General features: G+C 43.3%; 1 protein-coding gene across 2 annotated transcripts in view; it reads right to left on the bottom strand.

Moving 5' to 3' along the window:
* Positions 1-18,210, bottom strand: part of rrbp1b (ribosome binding protein 1b) — a 29,794-nt gene extending 11,584 nt beyond the window's left edge. For both annotated transcript variants that reach the window (XM_029682335.2, XM_029682336.2), the window contains exons 1-9: positions 18,106-18,210; positions 14,206-14,896; positions 12,531-12,682; positions 10,280-10,402; positions 9,600-9,752; positions 9,116-9,234; positions 8,481-8,634; positions 2,060-2,198; positions 1,575-1,762 (exon numbers count right to left, since the gene is read on the bottom strand). In XM_029682335.2, coding sequence (XP_029538195.2) covers positions 1,575-1,762; positions 2,060-2,198; positions 8,481-8,634; positions 9,116-9,234; positions 9,600-9,752; positions 10,280-10,402; positions 12,531-12,682; positions 14,206-14,860 — 1,683 coding nt within the window. In that variant the 5' untranslated portion in view covers positions 14,861-14,896; positions 18,106-18,210. The remainder of the gene's footprint in view (positions 1-1,574; positions 1,763-2,059; positions 2,199-8,480; positions 8,635-9,115; positions 9,235-9,599; positions 9,753-10,279; positions 10,403-12,530; positions 12,683-14,205; positions 14,897-18,105) is intronic.
* Between the last annotated feature and the right edge of the window lie 788 nt (positions 18,211-18,998).

Here is an 18,998-nt window from a genome sequence, read left to right as displayed (position 1 = left end):
ACATAGCATTTTGAGATTATAATTAGAATAGATCAATGCAATAGAATGGCCCGTCCTGTTCTTCATTCACAATTGGTGCATTGTTCACTTCCCCTCGCTCATCAACTCAATCATTCTCCCACATCATACTTTACTTCATTTATATAATCTATTAGATGTTCGAAGTTAGCGTTGGTATAGTTTAGGCAGTGGAGGCTGCTGAGGGGAGGACGGCTCATAATAATGGATGGAATGGAGTCAATGGCATGGTATCAAACACAAAAAAAAGACGTGGTTTCCATGTGGTTGATACCACTCCATTGCAGCCATAATTATGAGCTGTCCTCCCCCTCAGCAGCCTCCACTGAGTTTAGGTTCAGAAGAGGCAATTATCAGGGTGATTATCAACTGGGCCTACTGTCGGGGGAAGGGAGCAGCCCTACTGTCGGGGGGAAGGGAGCAGCCCTACTGTCGGGGAAGGGAGCAGCCCTACTGTCGGGGGAAGGAAGCAGCCCTACTGTCGGGGGAAGGAGGAGGGGAGCAGCCCTACTGTCGGGGGAAGGAGGAGGGGAGCAGCCCTACTGTGGGGGGAGCAGCCCTACTGTCGGGGGAGCAGCCCTACTGTGGGGGGAGCAGCCCTACTGTCGGGAGGGGCAATGGGAGAAAAACAAAATGGCATGCCCTCCTAAAACTGGTTATAACTCAAGTTGTTTGTGATATTAAGATTATAGCAACGACAGTGTGTTATATATACTTATTTAGGACTATCAATGACTTTATAAAATGGCAGAGTAATAAAAAGTGTTAAACAATGTAGACTGATAGGTGGTCTACAGGCTTTTAGTTTAGGGTCCAAGCTGCCTCATTTATGAACCGTGAGTAAATGTCTTACTAAATTCTGGCATACGTCGAGATTCTAGGATTTGCGTGCGCCAAAAATGATTGGGATTTATCAAACTGTCACACGCATGTTTTCATTGATAAAAATCAGAGCAACACCACCATCAAGAAAACATTAACCTTTTAGGGTAACAAAAACACCCTAATTTGCTCTTTGATTTGGAAATGTTGGCGCCGAGCGGAATAGCAAATATGATGCAGAATCTTTTAATCTTTAGCAGTGAATTTTTCAAAGAAAAAAATGCTGCGAGTTCCAAACACTGGCGGCACATTCTGCAAATCTGGTGAATTTTCAATGTAAATTCTGCCTACAGCTCACACTTCTATGCAAAGGACTAATTGTTTCATATTTTGTTTATCAATACATGGTGTTTCCATCTCCTGTCTTGTTATAGGCTCTTAGAATAAATATGCTATTTATATGCAGAGTCTTTTTTGTGTGCATGCACCTTTGATAAATGAGGCCCCTGAGCTTTGACAAAACATGTTGATCTGAAAGTATTGGAATTGTAAGCAATATGGGTTCAGCTCCACCTGTACTCTGACAGGTAGAATGTCTGCCATCTTGCTTGCACCAATCGAAATCATTTCCGATCTACAAGACTGCTTAGGGGTTGATTTGGAATTTGGTCTACTGCCTAAACTATTTGCAGCTGAGAGAAAGAAAAAAAAAATAATAGGCCCTTGGAGATTACATTGGTGGCAGTGGGGGTCTCGGTAACGCCTTCCGTCACAGTCTCCTGCTCCTCGGGGGGAGGTTCTATGGGAGACTCCAGTGGGGCAACCTGCTCCTTGGCGGCGGCCTCCACAGCTGACACTACTGCCTGTTGGGCCTTCAGGTCCTTCAGCTCCACCTCCGTGATGGCCATGCGCTCCTGGAGCTCTGTGGAGATCAACGTTTTATTCAATTCAAAGCCAGAGCCTAGTCAGACACATTTTTATAAATCCACACAAAGGACAAAAAATAAGAAATTTGCTGACGAGTAGAGAGTATGAATCTAAAAGCAAATCTAAATAAGGTATCGGGAACATAGCTGTGTGGAAGGGACATCTCTCCCATTTAGTGCAAGTTACTGTGATGGTTAGGGTTAAAATAGAGGTTAGAGTGACTGGATTAGCGAGACTAGCACGTTATCATGTGGTCAAGGTATGTAACCAGTGAGAGCTGGGGTCCACTGACCGGCGAAGGCTTTGGCCTCATGTTGAGCCTGGTTTATTTGGGCCTGCATGGTGTTGCTGGTGTCCTGGGACTTCTGGAGCTTCTGGCTCACCACCTCCAGCCTCTGCTGCCAGGCCTGCTCGCTCTCCGCCTGGCACGCCTGTGGATGAGCACGGCAACAGCCTATTATCAGGAGCAATGCATCTATTATGCATGCATATTCCTTATCTTAGATATGGGGCTGTTCCAGAAAGCTGTATCAATGAGTTAGCCATAAACGCCTTGAACTACCTTAATCATTGAGATATATAGTCTTAAAATACTTGACAGCAACAACCAATATACATATTTAGATTTCTTAATCAACCAGGAAATCAAAAGTTATTTGTGGTTGCTTAGCAAAGTTAGCTGGCTAATATACCTGCTTTCTGGAATAACCCACTGTTTGACCTGGGCCCGGTTTCCCAAAAGCATCTTAAGGCTAAGTTAATCGTAACTATTCAGGGAGTGACGTGGCCGTGGCTTGCTATATAGAGCAGGCTGTCATCGAGGCATTCAGTTACGGTTCGATTGAACGTTAGACTGGGCAAAACGAGTGACCGTGGTATGATCTTCGGTGCCAGGCACGCCGGATCCAGGATCCCAGAAACGTCCGTCCTCCTGGGCTTTTCACACACACGACAGTGTCTAGGGTTTCCAGAGAATGGTAAGATAAACAAAAAACGTCCTGTGGGCGAAAATAGCTCTAGTTGATGAGGTCAAATTGAAATAATCTTGCAAACTAACAGGCGGGCAAATAAACAGACAAATAACGGTGCAGTACAACAGTGGCGCCAACCTGCCTGGTGTCAACGGTACAGACTGGTGGTGGTGGTGTACCGCCGTCCAAACTGCAGCAAGTACACGATGCCATTGCGTCAGCATGGACCAACATCCCTGTGGAACATTTCCGAATGTAGAATCCATGACCCAAAGAACTCGGGTCTTTCTGGAGGTCAAATGTGGTTCCGACTCTGTACTAGATGGGTGTATCTAAAACTGTTCAATCATATTGACATCAATTTCATGTTCATTCAAAATCGGCTTCTATTTTGCAAATTGTAGGCTACCGTCTTTCTGCCACAACATATTTCATGATGTGTAACGTGCGCAATGAGCTGTGTATTATTATAGGGTAAGCATTAGAATAAGCAGCCTCAATATTTGCAGACATAGGTGATAATACATCTATAGGAGCTAATCCATCGTCAGCATTGTGGAATCATTTGTAATGTTAAGGTAAAGATGTCAAACAGAGAAAGCGGAACCTTTCCATCCTATCATGCGCCAACGATGCACCTAGTGAAAGTTCTAGCCTAAAAGAAATGAGAGATAATGTTTAGATGCTTTTTATAGTGGAGATCAAGTTTATAAATAGCCTGGGTAGGGTGATGAGACATTGGATTGTCCAGTCAGATGGAACAGAGTAAATATGCATTTAAACATCAGATTTAACACGTAACAACTTGTGGAATAGACACCGGCTGAAATGCGGTTTTAACCAATCAGCATTAGACACACCCGTTGTATAATATGTCATAACAGCTGACATAATGTGCCATACTGTTATAATATGGTCATAACACATAGCCCTGATGTGACATACAGTACATTGCGTTATTTTATGGCTGGTTATAACACCTACATAAGAGTGTCACAACCCACAAAACCTACCGCACAAGGCAAAACATTCCATTACACCATACATGTGTGAACAGTACGTTTGTTATATATACAAATTTTAAATAAATGTACCATACTAAATTAACATTGTAACGGCACACATATTGATGTAGGACAAGACACCCTCTTTTTGACATAAGGGCATGTAATGTAATAGGCCTATCTGGCTTATATGATTCTGACGGTCATAATGCTTCGTCAGTGTATTTTCTTCATCCAAGTAAAGTGACAGGACGGTCATAATATTTCATGACAGTGTCATACTTTATTTTCTACAAGTTGTTTAAAGTAAGAAAAAAAGTGTGACTAAAGAATTCATTACAACAACAAAAAGATTTAACAAACTTTCAAATGAAATGAAACTTCTTGACAACAACGTTGACACAAGTGTCATAACCAGCCCTAAAATAACACAATATATGCGTTTGTACTTCCGGCGCCGACTGAGATGGCCGCCTCGCTTCGCGTTCCTAGGAAACTATGCAGTTTTTTGTTTTTTTACGTGTTATTTCTTACATTAGTACCCCAGGTCATCTTAGGTTTCATTACATACAGTCGAGAACTACTGAATATAAGATCAGCGCCAACTCACCATCAGTACGACCAAGAATATGTTTTCCGCGACGCGGATCCGGTGTTCTGCCTTACAAACAGGACAACGGAATGGATCGCATGCAGCGACCCAAGGAAACGACTCCGAAAAAGAGGGAAACGAGGCGGTGTTCTGGTCAGACTCCGAAAAAGGGCACATCGCGCACCACTCCCCAGCATTCTTCTTGCCAATGTCCAGTCTCTTGACAACAAGGTTGACGAAATCCGAGCAAGGGTAGCATTCCAGAGGGACATCAGAGACTGCAACGTTCTCTGCTTCACAGAAACATGGCTTACTGGGAAGACGCTATCCGAGGCGGTGCAGCCAACGGGTTTCTCCACGCATCGCGCCGACAGAAACAAACATCTTTCTGGTAAGAAGAGGGGCGGGGGCGTATGCCTCATGACTAACGAGACATGGTGTGATGAAGGAAACATACAGGAACTCAAATCCTTCTGTTCACCTGATTTAGAATTCCTCACAATCAAATGTAGACCGCATTATCTTCCAAGAGAATTCTCCTCGATTATAATCACAGCCGTATATATCCCCCCCAAGCAGACACATCGATGGCTCTGAACGAACTTTATTTAACTCTTTGCAAACTGGAAACCATTTATCCGGAGGCTGCATTCATTGTAGCTGGGGATTTTAACAAAGCTAATCTGAAAACAAGACTCCCTAAATTTTACCAGCATATCGATTGCGCAACCAGGGGTGGTAAAACCTTGGATCATTGTTACTCTAACTTCCGCGACGCATATAAGGCCCTGCCCCGCCCCCTTTCGGAAAAGCTGACCACGACTCCATTTTGCTGATCCCTGCCTACAGGCAGAAACTAAAACAAGAGGCTCCCACGCTGAGGTCTGTCCAACGCTGGTCAGACCAAGCTGACTCCACACTCCAAGACTGCTTCCATCACGTGGACTGGGACATGTTTAGTATTGCGTCAGATGGAAATATTGACGAATACGCTGATTCGGTGTGCGAGTTCATTAGAACGTGCGTCGAAGATGTCGTTCCCATAGCAATGATAAAAACATTCCCAAACCAGAAACCGTGGATTGATGGCAGCATTCGCGTGAAACTGAAAGCGCGAACCACTGCTTTTAATCAGGGCAAGGTGTCTGGTAATATGTCCGAATATAAACAATGCAGCTATTCCCTCCGCAAGGCTATTAAACAAGCTAAGCGTCAGTACAGAGACAAAGTGGAATCTCAATTCAATGGCTCAGACACAAGAGGCATGTGGCAGGGTCTACAGTCAATCACGGACTACAAGAAGAAACCCAGCCCAGTCACGGACCAGGATGTCTTGCTCCCAGGCAGACTAAATCACTTTTTTGCCCGCTTTGAGGACAATACAGTGCCACTGACACGGCCTGCAACGAAAACATGCGGTCTCTCCTTCACTGCAGCCGAGGTGAGTAATACATTTAAACGTGTTAACCCTCGCAAGGCTGCAGGCCCAGACGGCATCCCCAGCCGCGCCCTCAGAGCATGCGCAGACCAGCTGGCCGGTGTGTTTACGGACATATTCAATCAATCCCTATACCAGTCTGCTGTTCCCACATGCTTCAAGAGGGCCACCATTGTTCCTGTTCCCAAGAAAGCTAAGGTAACTGAGCTAAACGACTACCGCCCGTAGCACTCACTTCCGTCATCATGAAGTGCTTTGAGAGACTAGTCAAGGACCATATCACCTCCACCCTACCTGACACCCTAGACCCACTCCAATTTGCTTACCGCCCAAATAGGTCCACAGACGATGCAATCTCAACCACACTGCACACTGCCCTAACCCACCTGGACAAGAGGAATACCTATGTGAGAATGCTGTTCATCGACTACAGCTCGGCATTCAACACCATAGTACCCTCCAAGCTCGTCATCAAGCTCGAGACCCTGGGTCTCGACCCTGCCCTGTGCAACTGGGTACTGGACTTCCTGACGGGCCGCCCACAGGTGGTGAGGGTAGGCAACAACATCTCCTCCCCGCTGATCCTCAACACGGGGCCCCACAAGGGTGCGTTCTGAGCCCTCTCCTGTACTCCCTGTTCACCCACGACTGCGTGGCCATGCACGCCTCCAACTCAATCATCAAGTTTGCGGACGACACAACAGTGGTAGGCTTGATTACCAACAACGACGAGACGGCCTACAGGGAGGAGGTGAGGGCCCTCGGAGTGTGGTGTCAGGAAAATAACCTCACACTCAACAAAACTAAGGAGATGATTGTGGACTTCAGGAAACAGCAGAGGGAACACCCCCCTATCCACATCGATGGATCAGTAGTGGAGAGGGTAGCAAGTTTTAAGTTCCTCGGCATACACATCACAGACAAACTGAATTGGTCCACTCACACTGACAGCGTCGTGAAGAAGGCGCAGCAGCGCCTCTTCAACCTCAGGAGGCTGAAGAAATTCGGCTTGTCACCAAAAGCACTCACAAACTTCTACAGATGCACAATCGAGAGCATCCTGGCGGGCTGTATCACCGCCTGGTACGGCAACTGCTCCGCCCTCAACCGTAAGGCTCTCCAGAGGGTAGTGAGGTCTGCACAACGCATCACCGGGGCAAACTACCTGCCCTCCAGGACACCTACACCACCCGATGTTACAGGAAGGCCATAAAGATCATCAAGGACATCAACCACCGAACCACTGCCTGTTCACCCCGCTATCATCCAGAAGGCGAGGTCAGTACAGGTGCATCAAAGCTGGGACCGAGAGACTGAAAAACAGCTTCTATCTCAAGGCCATCAGACTGTTAAACAGCCACCACTAACATTGAGTGGCTGCTGCCAACACACTGTCATTGACACTGACCCAACTCCAGCCACTTTAATAATGGGAATTGATGGGAAATGATGTAAATATATCACTAGCCACTTTAAACAATGCTACCTTATATAATGTTACTTACCCTACATTATTCATCTCATATGCATATGTATATACTGTACTCTAGATCATCGACTGCATTCTTATGTCACTAGCCACTTTAACTATGCCACTTTGTTTACTTTGTCTACATACTCATCTCATATGTATATACTGTACTCGATACCATCTACTGTATGCTGCTCTGTACCATCACTCATTCATATATCCTTATGTACATATTCCTTATCCCCTTACACTGTGTATAAGACAGTAGTTTTGGAATTGTTAGTTAGATTACTTGTTGGTTATCACTGCATTGTCGGAACTAGAAGCACAAGCATTTCGCTACACTCGCATTAACATCTGCTAACCATGTGTATGTGACAAATAAAATTTGATTTGATTGGATTTGATTTGAACAGGTGTAAAAATATGGATAATGATAGTGTTATGACCGTATTTTGACAAGTTATGCCAGCTGTTAGGGCATATTATGACAAGTGTTAATGCGGAAATTGACTCTAGGGGGTTAAGTAGTTTGTAATAGTTGTAGATTAGTTGGTAGCCTGGATGTCAGTCTGTGCATGCTCAGTCAACTCAGCTGTTTGACATTACATCGACAGGAGTTGACAAAAGCACAAACAGACTAGAATCAAAGCTATAATTTTGTAACGGAGTATAGAAACACGATAAGTGAAAAATATTTTGTCTCCATTCTAAAAGACGTATGAATAAAGTTGGTAAGGCAACACTGTAGCAAAACAACAGAATAAAAACAAAACTATCTGTAATTATGCAACACATGAGGTATTACCTCCATATTTCATTCAAATTTTCTCCCTACTTGAACACGCCTCAGTTGTCCACATCAGTTCTAGATTTGAAAAACTGACTGACCTTAGTCCCAAATTAATTGACACCCATGTAGTCCACTACTGGACAAGCAGTGCACAGATGCAGGTGAACTGAATTGACTAAAGCCAAGGTTTTCATTTTGGGCCCAAATCATGATGCCAAGTTGATACATTGTCATCTTGTTTTGCACTCCAACTTTTAAATCGTACAATGCATACTTTTTCCAACTTCCAACTAAACAAGCCAAAACAGGAGGAATGCAAGGCCACACCTCTTGCTCAACTGTGGTCCTCCATTGTGGTTGGATCAAATCAAAGGTTGTAGGTCACTTAGGTGCAGTGGAGATTTTGGGAGGGGGGGGGGGGCAACTTCACCCTACTCCACTCACCTTGAACTGGGCAAGTTTCTCCGCAGAAGCTGACACTTTGGCCTCCAGAGCCTTCCTGTGCTCATCGTCAGCCTGCAGGGCTTCTGTCCTCTCGCCCAGGTCCCGGTTCAGACGAACACAGTCCTGCCTCAGCTTGGCCAGCTCCGCGTTCTGTCTGGAGGGGGAAAGAGAACAGAGAGGGACTTGTCAGACTTGATGAATTTGAGTGTGGCTAGGACAGTTTTGCATATGGAGTAACTGTATGTCTCAGTTGCTGGTGTCCAAGAATGGACATAATTTAGGCTCTTTAGGCGTGTTTCATTTCTGCATTATGTTAATACTTCAAATGAAATGGCATGCTAAGCAAATTGTGATACATATTGAAAATGCTAGATAAATCATGCTCATTTGTGGAGTCGCTTTACCATGTCTGTACAAGCTAGAATGAATTATTTATCCATCCAGCCAGCCAATACACCCACTTATACCTCATTATATTGTGTAACTAAAAAGAAAATGTAATTTCTTATTGGGAAAAGTCCAGGTAGTTACACCCCATTTTACTCAATTTGTTTACATTGGGTGCCCACTGAACAAGACTCAGATTCCACCATAGAATAGAGAATAGGAGTTGTATTGTTAATTTCCCCATCTACCTGCTCTCGGCCTGGCTGGTGGCCTGATTGAGGGCGTCTCTCAGGATAGAGTTCTCCTGCTGCAAGCGGGCCAGCTGAGCGACTGGGCCATTGTCCAGCTGCTCCTGCAGGCTCACTATCTGTATGGAGGTGTGAGCAAAAATCATTTACATACATTTTTTTGCAGACAGTTCATAGTTTCTCATCTTGTCTGCCTTGTACTTTTATAAAAAAGTCCAACAAATCTTTACCTAAGGGTACCAATATGTTATTACTGTCATTCAGAGGCTGCTGTCAATATCACACAAAAAGGAAATGGTGGTAGCAGCAAGCACAGGAACATTGTGGAACGTTCAGATGGAAACACTGTGTAGAACAGACATGCCTCTGATGTGGACTCAGGACTCAAGTCAGCTCTATTCATTGCATTTCTGTCAGGACTGTTTAGTACGTTTTATCACTCCACCTGAACGCAACCCTGACATTTATGGGGTCGTGAACTGACCTTGAGGTTGAGCTGCTGGGTCTCAGCCACATGGTCCTGGTAGGAGGCCTGCATGCGAGCCTGGAGGGCAGTTATCTCCTGAGTGTGAGCACTCAGCTCTGAGCTCAGACGGGTCTCGACCTTCGCCATCTTCGTTTTCTCTGCGCTCAGCTCCTGTGTGGGCATTGGGGATCGTTAGTGACATCAGCGGAAAAACACTTGGTTAAAGTCGGTGTCCTGGTGTGCACATTTTTGTTCTACCCCTTTTTTGAGGTTTGTTCATCTGTTTCTCTTCCTGAGTGTTCCAACAGGCACATTGTGAGCCAGTGGCATAAATACCTCAGGGAGATAGTTACTGTAAGCACCAGCTACCAAATCCTGGCCTACTGCACTGAGGCCAAGACCTGTTTAAGATGCTACCTAGCCCAGCACTAACACAGTTAATTAAATTCATCAACGGATCATCATGCGGTTTCATTAGTCGAATAAGGTGTATATTGTACCCTGTGCCTGGAAGTCAGTTTAACCAATTATCTCTCCTTCCTCTCAAAGTGTGCCCTTCACTGATTTGAAATGGCATTACTGGTATAAGAAAAAAAGGTGGAAAGTACCCAGTAGCCCATCCCTCCACCAATCCAATGATTTTAGACTTGTGTACACTTCAGGAAAAGTAAGGTATTATTGAACCCGTGGTCTTGTACCTTGGTGAGCTCCCTCAGTCGATTCTTGGCGGCGGAGACGCCCTCCTGCTCGGTAGACAACTGCTTCTCCTTCTCCTCTAGCTGTTTCTTCAGGGCAGCCATGGGATCCCCCTTCTGAGAGGCCTAACCAACAGATACAACAAGTTGACCACCATTGATCGGCTACAGTTGATGTTAAGACAAGCCAGAGAATGACAACACCCCAAATAGCAACCCATTTGCTATATAGTGCATTACTTTTGCCCGGGTCCATAGGGCTCTGGTCAAAAGTAGTGCACTATATAGGGAATAGGGTGCCATTTGGGACACAACCAATATCATCTCTCAGTTGGGAAATATCGGAAAAAAGGTGCTCCCAAAACTACTAGGAAAATTCTTACTTTTAGAATATTAAAATAATTTGTTAACAAGTGTGAAAGGCTAGGGGGGAGGGGGGTGTTACTTGAAATGTTGCTAAGCTTAATTAATTCAGACTTCTGCAGTTTAGAAGTGTGTGTGATGACAGTTTGACAGACAAAAGATATTCCATGTACAATCATGTCTGAGTCATTTTAACCGTAGCCAAGGTTTCTCAATCTTGTCTCAGAAAACGCCTGTTCCTTTCTATTTATGCATGTATACAGTGCATTCGGAAAGTATTCAGACTCCTTGACTTTTTTCACATTGTGACGTTAGCCTTAGTCTAAAAATGATTAAAAATTGCCCCCCCTCAATCTATACACAATACCCCATAATGACAAAGGAAAAACAGGTTTATAGATTTAAAAAATGTAAATATTACAGCAACTTTGGCAGCAATTAGAGCCTTGAGTCTTCTTGGGTATGACGCTACAAGTTTGGCACACCTGTATTTGGGGAGTTTCTCCCATTCCTCTCAAGCTCTGTCAGGTTGGATGGGGAGCGTCGCTGCATAGCAATTTTCAGGTCTCTCCAGAGATGTTCCCAGAGGTGTTCGATCGGGTTCAAATCTGGGCCACTCAAGAACATTTAGAAACTTGCCCCGAAGCCACTCCTGCATTGTCTTGGCTGTGTGCTTAGGGTTGTTGTCCTGTTGGAAGTTGAACCTTCACCCCAGTCAGAGGTCCTGAGCGCTCTGGAGCAGGTTTTCATCAAGGACCTCTCTGTACTGCGCTCCATTCATCTTTCCTTCAATCCTGACTAGTCTCCAAGCCCCTGCGCTGAAAAACATACCCGCAGCATGATGCTGCCACAACCACCATGTTTCACAGTAGGGATGGTGCCAGGTTCCCTCCAGACATGACACTTGACATTCAGGCCAAAGAGTTTAATCTTGTTTCTCATGGTCTTAAGAGTCCTTTAGGTGCCTTTTGGCAAACTCCAAGCGGGTGGTCATGTGCCTTTTACTGGGGAGTGGCTTCCGTCTGGCCACTTCACCATAAAGGCCTGGTTGGTGGAGTGCTGCAGAGATAATTGTCCTTCTGGAAGTTATTTCAATCTCCTCAGAGGAACTCTAGAGCTCTGTCAGAGTGATCATCGGGTTTTTGGTCACCTACTTGCCCGAAGGCCCTTCTCCCGCAATTGCTCAGTTTGGCCGGACGGCCAACTCTAGGAAGATTCTTGGTGGTTCCAAACTTCTTCCATTTCAGAATGGAGGCCACTGTGTTCTTTGGGACCTTCAATGCTGCAGAAATGTGTTGGTACCCTTCCTCAGATCTCAGCCTCAACACAATCCAGCAGACATTTTTTGGCTTAATCTTTGCTCCGACACATACGGTCAACTGTGCGGCCTTATTAAAGGGTGAGGTGCAAAATGATTTGCTATGTGGATTTATCGAAGGAGATCAAATTCAGATGTAAAATAAGGTTAATAACACGTGTGTGCCTTTCCAAATCATGTCCAATCAATTGGAATTACCACAGTTGGATTCCAAGTTGTAGAAACATCTCAAGGATGATCAATGGAAACAGGGTGCACCTGAGCTCAATTTCGAGTCTCAGTCTGAATACTTATGTACAGCTGTGTTTTTTGTTTTTTTTGCAAACATTTCTAAAAAGCTAATTTTCACTTTGTCATTATGGGGTATTGTGTGTAGATTGATGAGGGGAAAAAATGTATTTAATACATTTTAGAATAAGGCTGTAAAATACAATTTGAAAAAGTCAATGGGTCTGAATACTTTCCGAATGCACTGTATGCCTGCATTTCTACTAAAGGGAATGACTTGGCCACGGGCCACTGTTTAATGCTTGCGTGTGCCAGTCAGTGTCATTCTGGAAGGGAATACTGTACCAGTTGCCAGGAGTCGAGGCCAGCCTTGTCACTGAGCACTTTGATGAGCCTTTGGGCCTCTCCCTCGCTGAATGTCATGCTGCTCACAGTAGACAGTAGAGTCTTGTATGGCAGGAGGAGGGGAGCATCAGCAGAGTCGACGACAGCAACCACTACAAGGAGAGAGAGTGAGTTGGGCGATACGTGTGCCAGGGAGTTCCTTATGTCAGGGGTTACAGGATGTACTACTTGCCTATCATTTGGATGACTTACTAGTTCATAAATTGAATAATGAACACACTTTTCTATAACTTGGATGGTTTACTTTATTACTTGGATGAATGACCCGTTTGTAACTTCGATTAATTACTTGATTGTTTCTTACTTGTATGAGTTACTGTAGACTAGTAGTAAACAAAATATAAGTTGGGGATGGTTAGAGGGGGAGGACTTGGGAGAATGAAGGGCCATGTGATCTTCAATTCTATACTGAACAAAATTATTAGAACGCAACATGCAACAATTTCGAAGATTTTGCAGAGTTAGTTCATAAGGAAATCAGTCCATTTAAATAAACGCATTAGGCTCCAATCTATGCATTTCACATGACTGGGCAAGCTACCCCATGGGTGCCCCCCCCTCTGATGATTCCGCAGGTGAAGAAGCCAGATGCGAGTGTCCTAGGTTGGCGTAGTTACAGGTGGTCTGCGGATGTACGTACTGCCAAATTCTCTAAAACGGAGTTGGAGGCGGCTTATGGTAGAGAAATTAACATTCAATTCTCTGGCAACAGATCGTGGACATTCCTGCAGTCAGCATGCCAATTGCATGCTCCCTCAACTTGAGACACCTGTGGCATTGTGTCGTGTGACTAAACTGCATAATTTAGAGTGGCCTTTTACTGTCCACAGCACAAGGTGCACCAGTGTTAACAATAAGGATACAATCTTCACTGTCAGTGATGTAAACAAATTTGTGCACAAAATTTGAGAAATAAGCTTTGTGCTCATGGAACATTTCTGAGATCTTTTATTTCTCCTCATGAAACATGGGACCAACACTTTACATGCTGCGTTTATATTTTTTGTTCAGCATAGATGACATAGGGTCTAAATCAACAACCAGAACCCATTGCTTTCAATTGGCCATTCATCATAATACCAATGCTTCACTAGAGACACTGAGCTAACAACTTCCTCTAGGAATGCAGAGGTTGTTAGCAGGGCTGGGGTAAATTTCTAATAGAAATAACTGAATTTCTAATTCAATAATTGAAAAAAAGTGAATTTATTTTCAATGACTTCTTGATTAACATAAAAAGGGGAATCTATTCATGTTAAGTTATTTAATTCCTAAATTTTATATTAAATTAACTTCCTGAATTGACTTAATTGAATTTGGCAAGTATCCTAGTGGTAAAGAGTGTTGGGCCAGTAACCGAAAGGTTGCTGATTCAAATCCGAGCCAACTAGGTGAAAAATCTGTCGATGTGCCCTGAAGTAAGGCACTTAACCCTAATTGATCTTGTAAGTTGCTTTGGTTAAGAGCGTTTGCTAAATGACTAAAACAAAAAAATGTCATTCGAATTGACCTCAAACCTCATTTATAGAGTACATGAATTGCAATAGTTTCATATTAAGAGTTACCATATAAACAAAAGTAAATATGTGATCAAAGGAAATTATTTACTACCAACCTGGCTCAGCCTTTGCTTTGGATTTTTTCTTCTTAGCAGGTGCCTCAGCCTTGAGCTCCTCTGCCTTGGCAACGGGTGCGGCGGGAGTGTCACTGAACACCGGAGTGGGTGCGACAGTCACCGGGGCAACCTCAATCGCCACAGGTGGCACGACCATGACGGGCACTTCCTTGGCGATGGTCTCCGGGACGACGATAGGCTTGGCAGGGGCCGGAGCCACCTTAGCCACCTTCTTCTTCTTTTTCGGGGAAGGAGCGGCAGCCTCCATGGCCACTGGAGCAGCACAAGCGACCACGACAGGATCCGGTGTAGCAATGGGCTCTGGTTCAGGCTCAAGCTCGGGGGCAGCGAGGGGCTCAGGTTCGGGTTCGGGCTCGCTAGCGGACTCTGCGACCGGTTCTGGGAGATCCCCGTTGGGCCGCTCTTCCTTCTTCTTGGCTTTGCTTTTGTTCTCCAACGCCTTCTTCTTCTTATTCTTCATAGAGAGCTGGGTCTGGGCAGACTTGCCCAGCTCATGGCGGTGCTTGGCCAGGGCTTCCTCGTACGATGTCTCCTTCATGGAGAGCGTGGAGACCAGAGCAATGCCGATGGCGGAGACTACCATGAATCCACCAAAGACCATGAAGCCGAGGGTTTGGGGGTCGTAAACGTCCATGTCTTTAAAAAAAAAAATCTTGTCCCTCCGCAAAGCCTAGCACAAAAGAAAGTAGAGGTCACGATTAGCTAGGTGTCAAAGGATGCAAGCCATAATCATCAAAAGTCACAACATAATGTTTCATAAATTGGTTCAATGACGGCCAGTTCACAATTGAGATTTTCCCCCCACTCAATATATTTATCAACCACCAGGGTGACATTTCACAGAAGGATCAATGAGTTAGCCAGTTAACTTCGGTAACCGCGAAAATATAACTCCTATTTTTCTGGTTTTCCAAGAACGCTGATCTATGGCGATATAAATTAATTAGACATTTGTGGTCTCAGAATATTTACAAGAGTTACACAAGCAAAATGAAGTTGATGCTGGTAGCAAAACTTCCCAAAATGTGCTCGCTCATGTGTAGTATTGTTTAAAAGCCTTAAATTATTTAGAAAAATGTGTTGGCTGGCTCACTGATCTAATATATTACAATGATCAGTCAAATAGGAAAATCACAAGCAGGAGTAGAGATGGCACACATGAGTGTCTCGCAGAAGTTGAGAAGTTCATACCAGTAGGCTATTCGTCCCCTGCGGTGCAGGAGATGACCGACACACGAAAGGCACTAATCCTTTGCATACTTTTCAAAATTAAGTAATTGATTATCAACCTAATCTAACAGTCACCTACCTATCCATGGATGAATTTATTGGGATTTTATAACAGTAACCAGATTCTTATAGTTTAGAGTTAGGCTTTCTTGTTTTAGTGGCTTTTTAGCTTCTTGTTTTCAGTTTTGCTAGGATTCTTCGATGAAAGGTTAACATCTCGAGGGAATAATGTTGAGGATGGGCAAAAATAGGGATAGGGTCTATGTGTCTCACACATTCCGGTCACTACATTGGTAAAGGTGGACCAAATTTTGCTGGCTAAAAACAACAATATTTCCATAGCTACACGACCAGCTCCTGAACGTCTAATAGGGTTAAAGAAAAACAGATATCTCCCCCCCCCACCTTTCCCATCTACGTTCATGTAAAAAAAAAAAGTACTTTGTCTCCAGTTTGCAGAGGATACACCTGTACGCAGTTGCACTGCACAAATTCCCTATGAGTTACTTGACCAGGAACCATTCCAAAGAAGGACTCCTTCAAGAGTGGGCTTTCAGCTACTCATAGGCATGAGAGGCAATGCTGACTCTATACAGTAGATAATGTCTGTGTACCAAATGGTACCATATTCCTTATGTAGTGCTCTACTGTTGACCAGGGCCCTCTGTTCAACAGTAGTGCACTACAAAAGGGAATAGTGTGTCATTTCGGACATAAACAAGGCCTCAGGTGAAGAAAAAAAAAAATGCTGACTAATCGAGTGAAGACTTCCATGCTTTCTCTCTTCAATAGTCAAATACCCAATCAATCAGAAAGCAATAGTAGCAATCTTATTAATCTTATTAATCTTACAAGCATTTGGGTATCCATTCTGAAACTGATACTTTGGGATAAAATGCTTTAGTGTTGAATTTAAAATGACTTGACAAGGTGATTCGGAGATACTCGATCAAACTGAAATAAACTCCTAAAGGAGCAAACTGTTGATTTACATCAACATTAGCCTATAAATAAATAGAGTCACTGATCAATCTATCGGTTTTGCAATAGGCAACAACTAGTCATTCTAATAATGCTATAAAACAAAACGTTGGTGTGCACTGTTCAGTGTCTAGCTACAGGTTGTTACAACAGATAATGTGATTTAAACAAATATTTTTGGTATCCATTATTGGGAGTTGCACGGAGAATTTGACCATCCTTAACTTTGCAATACTATTTTCGTTCTCGATTCGGCCAAACATGTATCTTCTAAAATGTCCGTGTCCAGTTGCAGATGGTGGGTTTGAATTTAGAAAACGCTCTGTTATTAAAACAAAAATGTTGCTCCATGAAGTAATCCAACAATATGTACGCGCCATCTTGTCCATTTCAAATATTCTCTTAGATCAAGACAGGTGAGTCTCATCATGACACTTTGGGGTGGACCCACCAGTCTCAATCAATGGTAGAAAATGATCTGTACTACAAAAACAGTACATAACCTGTTACTCCCAGTAATGGATACCAAAAATCATTGGATAAATCACATTATCTGGTGCAACACTCTGAAGCTAATCATTCTAATGTAAAAATGCCCAATGTATCAAAACACACTAGACATTTACCCTAACTGTAGATAATGCGGAATTATCGAGAGTGTAGAAGGGGCTACGTGTCTCTACAAACAATTAACCCCTTGTGATGTACCCCTCTTGTTATGTAACGAGAAGAGTACAGTTGCCTTAACGTTTCTACCTATATAGTCTACTTGACCACTTGCCAGTTTCACAAAGTTTATTGGCATCATACAACTTACAGTACCTCAAATATACTACCCATTAGTTAAACAATTAATCATTTAAAAGCGTTGTAGAGAATATTATTGAGAACAGGTTTATGCAGTGTTAAAATGTTTCACCACTGGCCGGGCTACAATAGATCACGTTATATACTGGTCCTTATTCTCATTATGTAGTGTTTTACATTTTAAAACACCTAGCATCCCCTCCACACGAAATAAATGTAACTGAACAATTTGTTTTCGTCGTCTCTAGCTAAGAAAACTTAACTCGTGTCCAGTGTCCTTAGCTACGTGTCCTCCGTGGACGGCCTACAACCATCATTAGAGCCCGTTGATTGATCACTCATTGACCGCAGCATCTCAATGTGTTTGATGTTGAGCCCTCTAACTCAAGAATATGAGCCAGGAGATAAGGCTATCCCGATACCATCAATACAGCCATTAAAATGCATCTCAATGCCAAACTTATGATATTTGAGACGTCACTTGGTTAGACTATGTAATATAAAAAAAAATATTAGTCTGGGTCTACAGATGCAGTTAATTAGAATAGGGCACCAAAAATGAGTAAAAAGTAGGCTTAGGCTTCCACAAACATTAATCAATACTGTCTATTCTTTCAAACCGAAAAGATCAAGCAACATTGTATCATGAAAAGTAACGATAGTTCCGAAGTCAAAGTTTCAAGAACATATTTTTTTTTCTCTCAATGTGAAAAATTATCAATTCATTTTCCGACATGCATTTGTCTATTCGTACGAGGCTGGGTTACAACTGTTCCTTACACTACGCTCAGTTAAGACCATTTCCTATTCTTTTTAAATGATTCATACTTTTTATATATATATATTTTAAGAATCTCTTACCCCGACCACCAATGTTCACTCTTTCTGAATAGCCGCTGAGTGTGGAGTCGTGGCACTTTCTCTGAGCTGGCTAAAAGCCATCACGTTGCCCAAAAAACTAATTTCAAAGAGCGATTTCATTGGGTAGAGGGAGATCAGTCAAAGGCATTTAAACTTACCACGTCATTTTTAGGGTTTCAATTAGTTACCACAGCCACAAAGTAAATATATCGCAAAAAAAGAATGAAAAAAATATATATATTTGTTGGTCTTAATTTAAGGTTAGGGTTAGACATACATTTAGGGTTAGGTTTAAACTCAGATTTTAAAAAGATAATGGTAGAAATTGGCGGGGGTTTATGACTTTATGGCTGTGGTAAGTAGCGAGGACAGTTTTAGGCTGCACGATACAAAGGAGGCGTGACTGTCCAATAAAGCCCGACTTTTGGGATTTGTAGTCTCAAATCTAGGTCTCCGTATCTATTTCTGTTGGACTGTTCCATCAGTATCTATTTATCTCTCTCTCTCTCTCTCTCTCCCACACACACACACTTCACTCTGTTCCTTCCTATTTAAGTGAACCTGAATACCCAAGTACTATGCATATCCACACAGCCCACATGTAAAAACACCTGTAACAATATACACATTGTAACACACACACACACACACACACACACACACACACACACACTTAACTTTGTTCCATCACATTTAATTGAACCTGAATTCCCAAGTTATATGCATATCCACATAGCACACATGCAAAGACACCAGTAACAATATACACATTGCAACACACACACACACCTCACCTACACCCAACTGCAGACACACACCTTCAAAGCACAGCACACATCCTTGACATGTGTTTGCTCCCAATTGTAAGGCAAACACAGTTAGGCAAGCTGGCC

Source organism: Oncorhynchus nerka, linkage group LG15 (genome assembly GCF_034236695.1).
Source record: "Oncorhynchus nerka isolate Pitt River linkage group LG15, Oner_Uvic_2.0, whole genome shotgun sequence".
Classification (NCBI taxonomy): Eukaryota; Metazoa; Chordata; class Actinopteri; order Salmoniformes; family Salmonidae; genus Oncorhynchus; species Oncorhynchus nerka.
Note: the sequence above shows the minus strand (reverse complement) of the source record. Positions and strands in the feature narration are given on the sequence as shown.